Source organism: Pongo abelii, chromosome 8 (genome assembly GCF_028885655.2).
Source record: "Pongo abelii isolate AG06213 chromosome 8, NHGRI_mPonAbe1-v2.0_pri, whole genome shotgun sequence".
In the NCBI taxonomy this organism is placed as follows: domain Eukaryota; kingdom Metazoa; phylum Chordata; class Mammalia; order Primates; family Hominidae; genus Pongo; species Pongo abelii.
In genome coordinates this window covers 66,151,018-66,168,616 of record NC_071993.2, presented here as the reverse complement: position 1 = coordinate 66,168,616, position 17,599 = coordinate 66,151,018, and the positions used below count along the sequence as shown (strand labels likewise).

The window sequence follows — 17,599 nt, the reverse complement described above, 5'->3', positions numbered from 1 at the left end:
ACACAATCTTACCAAGGTTAAATAGTGTGTCCAGGTCACAGAGCTATGGAATATGGAATATGGTCCTCTAAATGATCCTAGAACCCAAGGTATTAACCTCAAAGCTTGCACATTTTTGGATCTTAGGACCTCTGTACTTATCTGGCACTCCAAAGAGCTCTTGTTCACAGACGTTATGTCTAATAAAATTTACAAGATTAGAAATTAAAACCAAGAAGAATTTTTAAATATTTATTTTTTAAAAAATCAAAACTCCATTATATATTGACATAAGATTTTTTATGAGACATTAACCACTCTTTCCATTGCAAAACAAAGCAATGCAGCAGGAACAGCGTCATTGCTTTGCATTTTGTTACACAGGCTGTTTAACATCCAGCTTCACTACAGCTGGAGTCTCATCTCTGTGTAATGTCACACACCCAGGATGGAACCTTTAGAAAACTAGACTCTATACCCATGTGAGGATGGGAGCATAAAAGACCAGTGACATCCTAGTATCATTATGAAAACAGTCTCACCTCACGAGCCCTCTGAAAGGACCTCAGGGACATCAGGTCACACTTTCAGAATGGCTATTCTATGCTATAGTCAAGTTCAAGAAATAGCAGAGAAACACCAAATGTCCAGTTTCACAACAGAAAAGTACCACCAGCCCCAGTAACCTGCCTCTGGGGAGACAAGAAATTTTGAATTTTCATCCCCATTGTGTAAACGAGGCAACATAAAGATGCAGCCCTGGCTTTCAAGGAAGCTGGAGAGAGGAGAGGAGGCGGCAGGACAGAAGGAGGGGCTCAGAGCCATCCCAACACACCCCATCTCTGTCTCCAGACGTCTCAGTCTACAGGCATGAGGACCTGGGGGTGGCTGGCCACACAGATAAAGTAGCAATGACATGTGCCAAGCACTGCCCAAGCACTGGGTTCTGTGCTAAAGACACTCTACCTTCAACTCATTATTCTCCGCAGCTCCCTACTGGGGTTGTGCTAGGATTGCTCGAGAAACACGTCAGAAAGACTACATGGCTAGGAAAATGGGATTCCCATGCACACTCAGCTCTGACACCAGAGCCAACACCTCAACCACTCCACAACAATGCCTCCTAATAGGGAAGGATTCTTGTTCCACTTCTCCTGGCCCAAAGGCTTGAGCATACAGGACACATACAGAAAGTAAGGTCAACCAGACCCAAGATCCATCACACAGCAGGCTCTCTGACCCAGGAGAAAGTGCAGCTGATGCCTCCGGCCTTTTGTAATTGGGGGATGGGGAGAGCCAAGGAGGGCCACAGGGGACCTCACGACCAATCTCAAGATGTGCTACGCCCAGAAGTTCCAAAAGAACAGCAAGGGTTGCAGAAAATCCTCTTAATCCCCTTTCAACTGAAGTTTTTGTCTTTTTACTTGCATCTAGGGGTTGACAGATATTCTGAAAATGATGCAGTCCTACCATCCAAATGGTTGTCAGGATCCCTCAAATGGCCACCAAGACCAAATTCTACAGCAAAGGAGCTCACTACTTCCCAGCAGAGCCCGTCTTATCTCTCTCCCTAAAATTATGCCCTCTACCGAGTTAATCTGTCCCTGGACATTCCCTCCACTGACCCTTGATCTAACCCCTAAGGGCCACAGGGAACAACTGGATTTCTTGTATGCAATAGACCTGCAAGCATTTGAAGACAACCATGAAGTTCCTTTACCACCATATGCCCATCAGAATGGCTAAAATAAAAAGCAATGCCACCAAATGCTGGCAAGGATACAGCTAGATTCTCAAAACTGGAATTCTCAAACACTGCTGATGAGAATACAAAGTCAGGCAGCCACTTCAGAAAACAGTTTGACAGTTTCTTATAAAGCTAAACACGCAATTGCCATACCACCCAGCAATCCCATTCTTAGGTATTTTACCCAGGAGAAATGAGAATTTATGTTCACACAAAAACCAGCACACAGCTGTTTAGAGCAGCTAGGGAATGAATAAACAACTGTGTTATATCCTTATGATGGAGTATTACTCAGCAATGAAAAGGGATGAATGACTGATACAACTGCAGATGCACACAGGGTGTGGGGGAAGCTGGAATACCCTGCATTAATCAAAAGAAGCCCGACTCTAAAAGCTACATACTACACAACCATTCATATGACATTCTGGGAAGGGCAACACTACAAGGACAGAAAACAGATGAGTGGCTGCCAGGGACTGAGGGTGGGGAAAGGGCAGACTGCAAAGGTGCAGAGGGAATTTTTAAGATACAGAAAGCAGTGTTTTGCATCTTAAAAGTAGCAATGGTTGCATGACTATTTGTCAAAACTTAAACTGTATACTTAAAAAAATACATTTTACTGTATGTAAATTATATCTCAATGAACATAACCTTAACCAAAAAAAAAAAATTTTTTTTTTTTTGAGACAGGGTCTTGCTCTGTCACCCAGGCTGGAGTGCAGTGACACAATCAAGGCCCACTGCAACTTCCACCTCCTGGGCTCAAGCAATCCTCCCACCTCAGCCTCCCAAGCAGCTGGGACTACAGGGGTGTGCTACCATGCCTGGCTAATTATTTTTTTTTTATTTATTGTAGCGACAGGGCCCCACTATGTTGCCCAGGCTGGTCTCAAACTCCTGGGCTCAAGCAATCCTCCTGGCTTGGCCTCCCAAAGTGCTGGGATTATAGGTTTGAGCAACCACACCTAGCCTACTTTTTTTTAAGAAAACCAAACTGTGATGCCCTGAATGAAGCCACCATCCTAAGAGTAATGTTGACAGGTAAAGAGATGAGGACCAACCTCCTCTGCTGTCACTGTGGTTATTTACAGTAAACTTTTTAAAAACAGGCAAAACAAAAACTAACATAAAGCTGGGTTGTCAACAAAAGCCTCCAAAGTAGCTGCCAACATAAGCTTCCAATGCAGTTCTAACCTTGTGCAGTTGTTCTTCTGGACTCAAATGCAAAGCTGTCAACTCTCCCGTGACCTCAGGCTTTCCTTACCCAAGTCTGGCAACCACTGGAGAAGGAGGCAGATTGTCCTTTTCCTTTTGGTGTTCAGGATCAGATTTCAGAGGTAAGAGATTTGGTTTGGACTAAAATGGCCCAAAACAGGAAGACACTAGACCAGGAGCAGGCTCTGGATGGTGGACAAAGAGCAGCCAGCCCTGGGCTGCTCTTTTCACCCCCATTTTGTAAAGGAGGCAACAGAAAGACACAGCCCTGGCTTACAAGGAAGCTGGAAGAGGAGAGAAGGAAGCAGGACAAAAGGAAGGGGCTCAGAGCCATCCCAACACAACCCAGCTCAGTCTCTAACCATGAGGACCTTGGGGCGGCCAGCCTCCCTCTGACCTGGGTGTAAGAAGGCGGGCAGAAAGGAGTGTCCCCATCACAGGAATCCTCAGCTCCTTCAGTTGCCCTGGCTGCTACGGTCACCACCACCGAGGCTCAGCAAATGGACTGGCGGCTGGGTGGATTTCTCAGCCACCGCCCTTTGTCCTGGGCTCCCTCACTGTCATGCTCCCACTGACCCTGGAGGCGCATCCTTGGTCTTACAGACGGGCAGGTCTCACCTTTGCTTCCAGGCCCTGTATGCCTGTGCTTCCAGGAGCCAGAGAGATGTCCAGGTAAACTTCCTGGCCACCTCCAGGCCCTGGCTGCCTGGGAGAGGCAAAGCAATGGCAGAGCACAGTCATCAGAGCACCACGTCATCCTCACCTACAACTCAGGACACCCAGAGCCGTCCAGTAAAGACCCAGGCCCTGCCTGGGGTGAACGAGTGCTTCTTAAAGCACCTAAGCTTCACTACAGAACCTGCTAGGCAAAATTTCAGGTCCCACCCGGACCCACTGAATCAGAAACCCTGGGAGTAAGTCCCTGCAGCACTCCGTGTCGTAAAAGCCCTCCGGGTGATTCCGATGCCTGGTAGAGTTTGAGAACCTCTGTTCCAGACCAAAGTTGCATTTGCTGGCCAGAGTGGACTTATTTCTCCCTTGTTTTACTGGCTATCCAGCAGCCACTGCCTTTAAAGGAATCCCCCGTTGATGTCCTCAACAATGAAGGCCTAAGGGGGACACCCCTCTTAGTCAATGAGTACATGACTCCAGTTCAGCGTTTCACCAGCTTGGAGTGAAAGGAGGTTAGATTCCAATGCTGCAAGCCCAGGCCCCAGATCTCTAGCCAGATCAAAGACTTGCTTTCGAACCCTTGACTCAGGGTCTGGTTTTCAGAACCCAAACCACCATAAGCAGCCATGGCCAACTACTTCCCAGCTGCGTCTGAGTCCAGAGCACCTTTCCTGGAAGGCCCAATTCAAGGGCCACTTCCTCCAGGAAGCTTTCTGTGATTCCCCTCATCAGAACTAACTGCTTCTTCCCTTGAGTTACGTCTTTCTTTCTGCTCTACACAGAGCAGAATAGCCAGTCATGCCAGACAGTGCCTGCCTCCCTGGCAGTATGATAACATTTGGGGCTGTGTTCACCGTGATCCCTATGAGTACCAAACACCTGCCCCACAAGGAGGAGGCATTCCCATCTCTGATAAATTGGCTTTGCAAAGCGTTAGCCCTGATCCAAAAGTCTGGGCCAGGAATGAAGGATCAGAGGTCACAGGGTGTCAGTGGGCAGCCCCCGCTTCCCTGATGGCTCACCCCACCTTCCCCTGTCAACCAGAAGAAGCACTTTCAAGGAATCTTCCCTGGGATACGAGGGAAGCCCTCCAGCAATTTCTCCTGCCGATAAGCCTGGAGACCTCTCCATTTAATAAGAAATCTCCTGCTATTTCAATCTTCATGGAATTTAAGGCTGGCTTCACAAGTGCTGCCCAAGAATGTCTCTTCTCCTCCTTAAAACCTCCCCAGTTTTCCAAGATGAGAAATAAAAGGCTACTGAGAAATTAGGTCAGGATGAATGGGAAGGAAAAAAGTATTGATTGCCTGAAACGAGTGTGCAGTCCCCAGGCAGATCCACTGGTAGGGTCCGGGGCAGGTCACAACAACAGGCGCAGGAGGCGGGGGAGGGCCTCGGGGAAGCTGTGTGTGCTTAGCTGATGAAAACCCATGAAAACTGCCCGAGGAGGCCTTGGCACAAAGACCTGCCGCCTTTAAGGCTGTTGGCAAAGGTGTGGTGAGTTGTGAGTAGGGCCAGGCTGGAGATCTGAGACCAGACAGACCGCCTGAGAGAACACTATCTAAACGCCCAAGGCTTCAGCCTCCGATTTCTTCTCATGCTGAATACAACCTGCCATTGTTTTCCCAGCCGTTTCCATTTAGGGAGATGTAAATGGGAAAGTGGAAGTGATGTTTTTATTATAAGGATCTTGCTCTTGCCTTTCCTCAGGTTCCTAAGATCGCCATGTGACCTTACCAGTGGCCCCTCTTGCCAGGGTGGTGTGTGCTTGCAAAGACTTCTGCCTCTCATCAGGTGTGGCTGAGCCAGCAGGAACTCCCTGGCAGGTGCTAGAGTGCTCTCAGCCAGGGCCAGCCCCACCAGGCACTCCACCCCAAGGGACTGGTGCAAGCCTGGTACAGACATTCTGGTTCCCTTCTCAGGGATGAGGTTGGGCCAGCCCATCTCAAACTGGAGGGCTATTAAGCTGTAGAAACCCTCAGCCTTTCTGATGCAGCAGGGGTGCGAGGAGGCTCAAACCTGCCTCTCTAATGAGTGTCCCAGTGGTCCAGCGACCAGGCTTTGTGAGCCACTGGTTTCCACACGAACAAGCAGCCAACTGTGGTCAATGAGAGGAGTCCATACTGACGGACTCTGGAACAGGTTCCTTTGCTCATAAGCAAAGGAACCTTCTTCTGCCACTCACCGCAGATGGCTACAGAGCACTTGGAATGTGGTGGATTTGCCTGAGTAACCAGAAATTTAAATTTCATTTTAATTCATTTAAATTTAAGTAGCCACCTGTGGTTAGTGGCGCCCATACTGGACACTGCAGACCTGGACACTGTCAGGTCTGGACGCGATGGCTGGAGCTGCTGCTACAGACACCCCGCCATGAGACTGTGCGAAGACACCGCACAGAGGAGGGCAGAGCTGCATCCCCATGTACTGGCTGACCTCAGCACAGCCTCATATGGGAGCTCATACATTTCCTGATTGGTTAAGGTGGTATGAGTGGGTGTTCCCTGATGCCTGCACCCAAAGGACAATGGCAATCTCAAGCAGAACAGCAAGAGAAGCAAAACTCGGTTCCCTGTGAACTCAAGAGGCTTTGCCCAGAAGGGATGCAAACAGTTATTTCAGCATTAAATATCCAGACACAGACAGTACAGACCCATCCTGCTCCAAGAAACACATCAGAGCACTGCACTCTGCCTGTCTGTGATGCCCAGGAAGAGCACAGGGATACTGTTGACGGCTCCATCGCAAGGACTGAGTCAGCTTCAAGTGAGTGCAGAACCAACTGGTGGGTCACGGCCATGATGCTTCTTCCCAGAGTATGCTGGGGTCCAGTTGCCCAAGAAATATCTTCCTACTCAGGCTGGGAATTCCACCATCAGCAGTAATTGCTATGGGTTAGGCAATACCCCTCTCTGGAATCCCCTTTTAGAATGCACATGTGCCTAGGAAAGGTAACGATTTAACCCTTGAAATGCCGATGGGAATGAGTTTGCTGACTGCTATCTGTTAGACAGATATTGGTGAAGGGTGAAAAACTAGACGGGTCAGAGGAGTATGCTCAGGGCTTACCCAGTCCACCTTAAAAAGCCTCACCTTCCCCATCTACTGATCCTGACTGCCCCACTCCATGCACTTCCTGAAGGGTGAGTCCCACATTCCAAATTCCAACAATCCCATCATTCCATTGATATGTCTCCAGTCACCAAAAGCAGGCAGAACAAAGTAATAGGATACCGTTGGGAGCTTTGAATTGCAGTCCCAGAAGGGCCTGCCCTGAGCCCTAAACAGGATGAGGGTTATGGAAGGAACTGTGTTTTTATGGGTGGAATTGTGGCCCCCCAAAATATGCTAAAATCCCAATCCAGTAAATGTGAATGTGAACCTTATTTGGAAAGGTCAAAGCGTTATCTTTCCCAGGCGCATTTGCACTCTAAAAGGGGAGCCCCGAGAGGGACGCTGCTCAGCCCACGGCAGTTATTGCTGATGGTGAAACAGTCTTTACAGATGATCAATTTAAGATGAGGTCTTGCTGCCATAAGGCAGGCTCCTAGGCCAATCTGACCAGTGTCCTTATTAAAAGGGGAAATTTGGAGACAGACACACAGGGAGGGAGAACATCATGTGAACACAAAGGCAGAGATCAGTGTGATGTCAGCAAACCAAGGAGCACCAAGGATTACCAGCAAGCCACCAGAAGCGAGGAGAGAGGCCCGGGACAGATCTCTCCCTAGCGCCTTCAGCCTGCGTAGCCTCGCTGACACTTTGATCTTGGGCTTCTGTCCTCCAGAACTGTGAGACAATCAATTTCTGCTGTGTAAGCCACCTGGTCTGTGGCACTTTGTTACAGCAGCCCTAGAAAACTAAGATGGAACTCCCCCGCTGGTCACTGTCTTCCCTCTCATCACACCGCCTTCCCTTACTGTAGCTACTTATTTAACTGTTTCCCACCAAAAGACCCTAACATCCAGGAGTGCGGGGCCCACATCTGCCTAATTCGCTACTATGGCCCAAGCCCACCTCTGGCACACTGGAGGTGTTCAAGATGTGAGCTGATATATGAAAGAGCTGTCCTGACTAGTTCTAGAATCTCAGGCATGTGACTTCCCCTCCCAGAATGTCAATTTCCCCATCTCTCTGCAGGGGGAAAAGAAAATAATTGGAGTAGATGACCTCTGTGAGTCCTTCGGGCTCAAAAGATGCCGGGACTCACCACTGAAGGTGTCTGCATCCATCATGGTCATATCAAGCCATGAGAAACCCCACTAGAGGTGCTAAACAGAGGGAATGGGTCACAGAGGTGTGGGAAGGCTGAGAGACCACTGCGGCCTTCCTGCTGGACTTCAGGGAAGGGCTGGCCTCATTTTATGGGCTTTCTGAAACCCATGTTCAGAGAAATGTACCCAATTCAGCATGGACTGGCAATGCCTATCTCCAAGGAAACTCCAAAAGGGGTGAGTCTCCTGGGCAGTGGTCACTGAGTTACTACAAGGCCTTTGGGGTTGGGGTGGGGATGGTGGGACAACAGGCTCCCCTAGAAGCCCTGTGTCCTGACAAAGTAAACAATGGCAAAACATGTGCTTCCCAGCACTCACCTCCCCACCTCCTTCTAACATCAGAACTGGGTTTTTGATGATGGGAGAAAATGTAAATGAAATCAACAGAAGGATGATCCTGTGAGTAATCTGACAAGGGAGAACCAGTTTCCTCTCCCATGAACCCCAGCTGCCTTGGCTTTCACCCAGACCCCTGGCCCACCTGGTGTCCTCCCCAGACGGCGGTACTCACCCACACTGCTGAGGGAGCTGCTGCTTTCTGAGTCTGAGGGCATGGTGGACAGGACGCTGTAGGTAGAACCTGGGGAAAGAGGGGAGACCGTGTTACTAACCCCAAGGGGTCACTCATCTTCACCCCAAGCCACTGTCAGACCAGCTGATCATCAGTCAATGCCAGGCCACGAGAGCTACATGCACCAGGCACTAGAAATGCACATCCAGGGGCCAAGCAGAGGAGGCGCGCTCAGCAGATCTGGACTTCGGTGTTTCTGCCAGGCCTCCCACCTCACTTTATCGGCCCCTCCTGCTCTGGGCAGGCAGGCAGAGGGGAACTTGGAGTCAGTCAGCTGGCTTCTTGTTGGGACATCTGGGGAAAGGCTTAGCAAGGGAGTCACATGCCCCAGGTAAACATGGGGTGTGGGGATTTCCTCCACATCTCTATCAATATGATTCTGGCTTCCATGCAGAGGGTAACAGAGCAGAAATTAAAGAACAACTGAACTATCTGTTCTTTCTCTGACTGTTCTGCTCTTTAGGTTCTAACTGTATTCAAGCTCAGTTCTTAATAATTTAGTTAGTATCTGCCCCCTTATTAAAAGTTACTCCTAAAATGATGAGCAATTATACCATCACCAAAGCCAGAGGGTAGCACTTTTTTTGGTCCACACTTAATGTTAATTCCTGGTTGTGGACACACAACCACTGTGGTTTGGTTTGAATTCAAATATCTTCAAAACCAGATGTTACCCTCCCAGCACCGGGAAGCCCAGTTTCTGAACCTAGCTCTATGTAGGTGCCCATAGCTGGGCCGTGCTGAGCAATTAGCTTTTGTTTTCTGGAACTCTGTTTCCTGGTCTGCAAAATGAAGGAGTTCAACTAGATGGCTTATAAGGTCCCTCCCCCATCCCCCATCCCCCATCCCATTTCAGCAATTTCCATGATTAACGGAAACAGAAGGTACACTTCGCTCATCAAGACTATGGATGACATAAAATTAAAAGGGAGGGCAAACTGACTCAGAGACTAAATTGGGAGTGGACAAAGCATAACACACAGAGATGGCAGGTCAGATAAAACAAGGACGAATCCAGTGTTTTGCTCTTGGAGCCAAAAGAACTATACAATGAAGAGCGGTATGTACCAGGCCAAGTGGGTGAGCTGGAGATGGAATTTTTGCAATAAGGGCTTTGAACAAGCCTTAGGGCTCTGGCGTCAGAAAGCTGCCAAGAACTAATGAGATCCTGGGCTCCACAACCAGAAATGTGGGGACCAAATTTAAGGAGCTCCCAGCAGGGCACGGTGGCTCACACCGATAATCTCAGTGCTTTGGGAGGCCGAGGTGGGCAGATTGCTTCAGCTCAGGAGTTTGAGACCAGCCTGGGCAACATAGTGAAACTCCATCTCTACAAAAAATACAAAAAATTAGCTGGGCGTGGTGGCACACATCTGTAGTCCCAGCTACCTGGGAGTCTGAGATGGGAGGATCACCTGAGCCCAGGGAAGTCAAGGCTGCAGTGAGCCATGATCATGCCACTGCACTTCAGCCTGGGCAACAAAGTGAGATCCTGTCTCAAAAAAAAAAAAAACACTCTTCCACTGCAATTCTTGACTAGCCACCCTACACGCATCTTTGGATGGGAAAGAGGGAAACGAAGAAATGGGAGTAAATGGGGGAGCGGGGTGGGGGAGGGAGACGCACAGTAGGTGGGAGGCCCCTGGGGGACAGGAGAGACCTTGAGGGGAAAGCAGGGAGACTTTGCTGGGGAGGTGAGGACCATGCAGGAGGGCAGAGAGATAGACTGCAGGCAGATGAGCTAGCAGGCGTGTCCATCAGAAAAAGAGATGAAGGGGGAGAGAAAAAAGAGAAAGCAAGCAAAAAGCGACTTTGGTAATGGCAAGCACTAGGACAGGCGTAACCGGCAATGACCAGTAGCCTCATTATCACATTTTCAGAGACTCTCTGAAGAATCTGAAGGTGTTGAGCATGGGCTGAAGAGGATGACTGGGGAATGGGTAGGTGTCTTGTCTCTCAATACGACTGTCGGAAGGGATTAGATTTGTTCTTGATGGCCTCCAGCAGCCAAACCAGGAGCAGCGGGTGGATGCTGGAGAAAGCTGCATCTCTAAACAGGTCTGGATGGCCACGGTCAGCACTGCCAGGTATGAAAAGCCTAAGGGTGAGGAGGTGAGAGAGTGAGGGAGGCCCAGCACTCAGTGGCATGGATGTCATGAGGAAGTCTGCCCATCTGAAGGGAGATGAAACCAGAAAACCCAGTTCAGCCTTGAAATTCTATGATCCTGCTAATAATGAATAACCCATGCTCCACCTCCCATATCTGAAGTCCAACCCACACTATTAGTTTTGCTGTACATTCAATATCTCTGCATTTTTGTCTCAACAAAGCAATAAGCATCACACTTTTTTTTTTTTTTTTTTGAGACAGAGTCTTGGCACTGTCGCCTGGGCGGGAAGTGCAATGGCGCGATCTCGGCTCACTGCAACCTCTACCTCCTGGGTTCAAGTGATTCTCCTGCCCCAGCCTCCTGAGTAGCTGGGATTACAGGCGCCCACCACCATGCCTGCCTAATTTTTTCTATTTTTAGTAGAGACGGGGTTTTGCTATGTTGGCCAGGCTGGTCTTGAACTCCTGACCTCGGGATCCACCAGGCCTCAGCCTCCCAAAGTGCTAGGATTACAGGCATGAGCCACCGTGTCTGGCCTGCATCACACGTTTTTTTAACCCATCTCTCTTTCTATATCATACACATTACGTGTTGCTTCAATATCTGTGAAATAAAGTCAAGTGCAATTCGGGCAATCCATTGATATCTTCAAAGAACAAGAACCCAACACAATGTCTATTTTCTAAACTCAACTACCATTTTTTAAATAGTATTTTTTCTTTATGGGGGCAAGGAAGGCTAGCCGCTGGCATGTTGGTGGATTGTTTTTGGAAGACGCCTACTCAGGAAAGCAGGCACAAATAAATTCCCCCACTCTCACCTCCAGAAATCTCTATGCTCAACCCATCCCAGCTTACGACACTGGCAGCCTGCGCTCCGGATGCCTCTGCTGGAACACTCCCCTCTTTCTTACTGTTGGCATCGGCAGCGCCCCATCTTCCAGTAAACTGCCCCTCCTCTTCAAATCATCTCTCTCCTCCCCCGTGGCGAGTTTCCACTGTTAATTAAGCTTGGCAGATGCCCTTCCCTCTCTCCGCCCACCTACCTCCCTGGCTGGGGGAGTCCACAGGCCAAGCGACACGTTCTGTTCCTCTTCCCCGTCCCTGCAGTCCTGACTGGCCTCTGGGGCCTAACCAGGGCAGCGTGACATCTTTATGTGCATCTCTGGGCATCACTCCCACCCCCATCCCAGGGAGCTGGCAGGGCTCCTAGGAGCTGGTGGGGGGAGTGGTTAAAATTGGACAGGACCCAGTTTTTACAATGTTCCCAGAGCCTTGGACGTCATTAAGGGGGAAAAAAGGCCCAAAGACGACATTGTCTCGGTCATGCTTTGTCTCTGCGGTTATTGTTGTCCTAAAGGCCTGTGTAGTCAGGACTGTCAGGAAAATGCAAAAGAAGCCACTGTCCCCCAAAGTCACACAGTGTCCTTTCAAGGCCAGTTGCTTCCATGGGGCTGAGGGGCAGGTGTCGGCATCATCTACCTCTGGGGTTTCGCCATCAAATTTGGAGTCAACAGAAGTCCCATCTAGGCCGAGCACACTTTGGTGCTCCTCATCCTCTGCCACGGCCCAATCCAGGAGGAGACAATTTCCCCAGGTTCTCCTGAAGGCACCTCCACCCAACCTGCCCTGAAACCTAGGATGGGCTGCTGTGGAAGGAGAAACAGTGTGGAGGGATTCTCTACCTCGCAGAGTGCCCAGGGCTAAGGGGGACTGTAGGATCAGCCTCCTGATGTGTGTGTGCGTGTGCACACACGAGAGGAGGGCACCAACCACAAACTCATGCAAGCTACCAAGTACTGTGCAGAGGTGCTGATGAGATCCAGAGAAAGTTGGATGATGTGGAAACATTTCCAGAAAAGGGGAGCTTGAGGCCAAGTTTAGACATGGACATGTGGGCCAGGGCGTGATATAAGGAGATTCTTTACTATCAAAGGAACTACCTGGGCAACGTAAACTCTTATTCAGCAGATGAGGGTGGGGTTTCAGAATGCATTTCTCACAAGCCCCCAGGGCACATGCTCTACACACTGGCCCAGAGCTGGAGTCCGCAGGTGGGATGCACATGGAAGCTGCAGCCAAAACCCGGGGAGAGGTGGAAGGAAGCCACTGGGAGGAAGCCAGCCTGGTGACCCTCTGGGACTGGCCCACGGGCACTGCCTGTGTCCTTTCCAAGAGCCCAGCCCCTGATAATTCTGTTTACCCTGTGACTCAGTGCCATTGGGTCACGAAGACCACTTCAAAAGAAATTCCAGTAAAAATCACCAAACAATAATGGAATGCCCCAGCCCTCCCAGGCCCCCTCCCATAGCCCATGAGGCCCAAGAGAGATGGAAGCACGCCCCCCACACACCGCTTCCATTCACCTGGAGCTTGTAAAGGCCCTGGTGACTCACGCTTCCTCTTTGTGAAGCCCACAGTGGCTGAAGGAACTTGTTCCAGCCTTGAACCAGCACACAGAGTTCTCCCTGTCCTCCAGAAGGGCCCAGGCAGAAAGGCAGAGAGCTGACAGCTCACGGTCACGGGGAGGCCAGCACCCCCTACCTCAATCCCCAGGGAAAGGAGAGGGAGAAACCAAGCTGCTACTCTTTGGAGGTCTGGGGTCCCTGAAGACAGAGCAGGAAGTGCTGCCTGGGCCCCAGGAGGACAGTCACTTTCAGGGCACCTGCCACCCTCCTCCAGCTCACACTGAGGAACCACAGCCTACAGCAGAATGACTGAAGGTGCCCAATCGCTCCCGGACTCGCACGTGTCAGCCAGGTTTCCAACACGTGCCCCCCGCCTAGCATGGCACTGGGCCAGGTTCGAGAGAAAGAATGGCAAGCCAGGGGCTCAAGAGCCTGGAGGTTACTCATCTGCTGTCAGCAGCCTTCAGAAGAAGGCCCTTCTCTCTGAGCCAAACAGTAATGATTGCAACACAGCTGGGGTCAACCTGCCTGGAGTCAACTCCCAGCCCAGCCCCTTATGAGCTGTGTGCTGTTAGGGAAGTCACTCTGCCTCTCTGTGCTTCCACATACTTATCAGTAAAATGGGATGATAGAAGTGCTTATCTCTTAGAGCTGTTTGAGGATAAACTGACTTAATGCAGGTTGAGTATCCCTAATCCAAAAATCTGAAATCCAAAAATCTCCAAAATCTGAAACTTTTTGAGCACCAACACGACACCACAGCAGAAAATTCCACACCTGACCTCATGTGATGAGCCGGTCAAAACGCAGGTGCAGGATACAGTTTATTCTGCTTCCTCAAAGGAAAAACAAAATTATCTTCAGGCTATGTGTATATAAGGTGTATATGAAATGCGAATACATTTCACATCTAGACTTGGGTCCCATCCCCAAGATATCTCATTATGTATATGCAAATATTCCAGAATCTGGAGAAATCCAAACCCCAAAAACACTTCTGGTTCCAAGGATTTCAGATAAGGGATATTCTGCCTGTTTGTGAAAAGTGATTGAAACAGTACCTTGCATAGCCGGTACTCTAAGTGTTAGCTGCTGTTATTATGGTCAGTCCAGACCTGCAGAGGGCCCTTCCAACTCTGCTGTTCAATTCCTCAATTACCTACATGGAAAGCTGTACTCGAATGACAAGTCACACAATCCACAAGCAAACTGCTGCACTGTATATGGCACTCTCAAGAAAAATAATAGCAGCTAATAGGTACTAAGCACTACTAAGTGCTGGGACTGTGCTAAGCACTTTACATGTATTGCCTCCATTAATTTCCATAACAACCCAGAGGTTGTCATTATTAGTCCCATTTCACAGAGGAAGAAACTAAGAGTTAGAAAAATTAATTTGCTTAAGTTCATGCTAGGGCTACTAAAAGTGCAAACAGGATACAAACCCAGGCAGTCTACCCCAGCGCCTGTGCTCTCAAATCCTACACACAATACTGCTGCCTGGCTCCACAGGGAAGAGCAGTCAGAGAGGACTTCACGGAGGCAGGGGCCTGCAGCTGGCCCTGGAAGGTGGTGGCCTTGGATAAGCACATGAGAAGCCCGATCAGCTTGCAGGAGACAATAGGCAGAACCCATTTCTCTGGAAGGGTAAGCAGTCTCAGAGCAGGGCTGGCTTGGGCCAAGGCCTCCCAGCCTCTATTCCCTGGGAATGGGCTCATCTCCTCCCTGCCCACCTCCCCACACCGAGACAACACTCAACAGGCATTCTGAGCTGAGCCACTTCCACCCAAGTGGGAAGAAAGAGAAGGAGCTGTGGCTTCATGGCCCCCATTCCATACCCATGCCTGTGCTGGCTGCAGAGGGGAGTCGCAGGGTATGGGCAAGCCTGCACTCAAGAGCCACTCAATTCTGTGAACTGCAGAGATGAGGAAGGAGGTGACAACGTGAAAGTTGTGGAGTGCTATCACCTTTGGCAGAGCCCACCTTCTCTGTTTTAAAGACTTCCTGGGATGCTGGGGGGACAGAGGGCTCAGATCCTACTATCGGGCTACTAGGAAGCCTGCTTACAGAACCATGCTCAGTTCTCAGGAGGGAAGAAAGGTGGCAGGGAAAAAAAAAAGAAAAGAAAAAACTACATTCAGGGCAGCCCTAGCCCCTCCCTAGGGGCTCAGCCTCCTACCCTTTAAAAGCATGGCCCAAGGCTGCAGACACTGAAACCCAAACTTGGAAGCAGACAAGTCCCAGTATTTCAGGGAGGTATAGGGTGAACATGGCCCTGGAATGGAGCAACCACAGACACTGGCATGTCATCAAGGAAGTCCTGCTCATGCGCCTTATATGCCACCCGAGGGTGGGAAAATCCCGCTCTTGGTTTGTAAGTTAAGATTTAATATTTGTTTTCCTCAGCTGAGATAATGCTATAGTATTCTCCACCAAGTTTTGGAACAAGCAGCATCACTGTGCTAAAAAAAAAAAATCATAATGATGTGGATTCCCCCTATTTCTGGTCGTTATAAGAACTGCTTACCTATCTTTAAAAGGTAAAGGTGGCCAGGTGAGGTGGCTCATGCCTGTAATCCCAGCACTTTGGGAGGCTGAAGCAGGAGGATCACTTAGGTCAGGAGTTCAAGACCAGCCTGGGCAATATAGCAAGACCCCATCTTTTTTTTTTGAAAGAGAGTCTTGCTCTGTTGCCCAGGCAGGAGTGTAGTAGCACAATCTTAGCTCACTGTAACCTCCACCTCCCAGGTTCAAGCTATTCTCGAGCCTCAGCCTCCTGAGTAGCTGGGACTACAGGCACGCACCACCAGGCCTGACTATTTTGTATTTTTTAGTAAAGACAGGGTTTCACCACGTTGGCCAGGCTGGTCTCGAACTCCGGACTTCAGGTGATCCACCCCAAAATGCTGGAATTACAGGCATGAGCCACCACACCCAGCCGATCCCATCTTTTTTTTCTAAGAGGGAGGAAGGAAGGAAGGAAGGAAAAAAAAAAAAAGTAAAGGGGAGGGAGCATTGCCCAGATAATTAGAGATTTAACCTCAGGTATGCAGTGAGATCTGTGTGGGGTGGCAGGAAGGAAGATGATGGCTGCCCAGCTCTCCGTCCATTCTTTTTTTTTTTTTTTTAAACTTTATATTTTAAAATAAATAGAGACAGGGTCTCTCTCTGTTGCTCAGGCTGGTCTCAAACTTCTAGGCTCAAGCAATCCGCTCGCCTCAGCCTCCCAAAGTGCTGGGATTACAGGTGTGCACCACCACACCTGGCTTTTGTGTCCATTCCTTAACACATTCCCTAACCCCTTCCCACTGGACTTTTGAGGCCATTTATAAAATAATGAACTAAATTGCCTGGACCTGAGAAAACTCTCACATCAATTTTGCCACCTGTGACTCCCCTCCCTTCCCCACCCAAAATGCCCCAAGGCAAAAATATGAAAAGAGAGGGAAAACAAAACATGTGCACCCCAGAATTAATCATTCAGTACCATGCAAGACCCTTCACTCGCTAACTACTGGACTGGTTTTGGTTTTTTCTTTACTTTTTTCTTTTTTTTCCTCTTTTAAGTGGCAAGTGACAGGGACTAAAAAAAAAAAAAACACCTGGCACATAAAGGAAAGATGGAAGTTTGTTGAATTTCGAGGGATGAAAAGAGTCCACAGTTGGATAGCCTGCTTGTCTTCATCAGCGAAGCAAAGGCTCCTGGAGGTTTTGGGATGAGCACAAAGCCTGTGTCTGATGAAAGCCACCCTCTTTGTTCTGCCTCCCTTCAGAGCTGCCGGGCTGCAGGTTGGGGATGGGAGCAGGGAGGGAGGGAAGGCAGTGGGAGGACCTAAGACCATCAAACCTGACACCAGGTGGGACCACCTCTCGGTTCCTGCTTTCCATCACCAAAACCAAGCCCTGCTCCCTGCTGTCACTCCTGGCCAGACTAAGACAGTTCTGCACCTAAAAGGCACAGGAGGAGGCCCAAAAAGGGTCTGATTAAGGAGGAGGACGGGGCCATCATGCTATGCCCTGAAAGGTGGGGGTGGAGGGGGGACAACGAACATAGCCAAGCCTGACAGCACCCGCAAAGCGAGGAGCATAGCTGAAGGAGTGGAGCAGGGCCGGCCGCAGCACCTCTGCCCCGCCACCCTGACAGCACATGTCACACCAAACCCAGACAGGAAATCTGAGCAGCACGGGCACCCAAGGGGCAGCCAAGCCTCCATTATGCTCCAGCCGGACATCCCCCGGGGGCCACGTCTGCCCTGGAATAAACTTCTGATAAGCCCCAGAAGTCACAACAGGCAGGAAGCAGCTCTCTGAAAGGCACCGGGCACCCCCGGCTCCCTCCTGCTCTGGCCCGGTGCTCAATTTCCACCGGGAAATCGAGTAAATGGAGAAGAGGCTGCCTCCCTCCCACACAGGATGGAGCGCATACCTTGCAGAGTACACTGCCCCCCACCCTCCCAGGGCAACTGTAGCAAGGCAGGCTCTGAGTCAGACCGGCTGGCTCAGGCCTGCCACTCACCAGCTGTGTGACCTCAATAAGTTGCTTCTACTTTCTGTGCATTTCCTCATTTATAAAATAGGAAGAATAGTAGGTGATAAGAACAGAATGAGCAAAGAGAGGGA

General features: G+C 49.8%; 1 protein-coding gene across 4 annotated transcripts in view; it reads right to left on the bottom strand.

Annotated features, from left to right (window-relative positions):
• The window catches only part of DLG5 (discs large MAGUK scaffold protein 5), a 135,695-nt gene that overhangs the window by 70,080 nt on the left and 48,016 nt on the right, over window positions 1-17,599 (bottom strand). For all 4 annotated transcript variants that reach the window (XM_009245435.4, XM_054522406.2, XM_024253245.3 and 1 more), the window contains exon 2: window positions 8,402-8,470. In XM_009245435.4, the coding sequence (XP_009243710.4) occupies window positions 8,402-8,470 (69 nt within the window). The remainder of the gene's footprint in view (window positions 1-8,401; window positions 8,471-17,599) is intronic.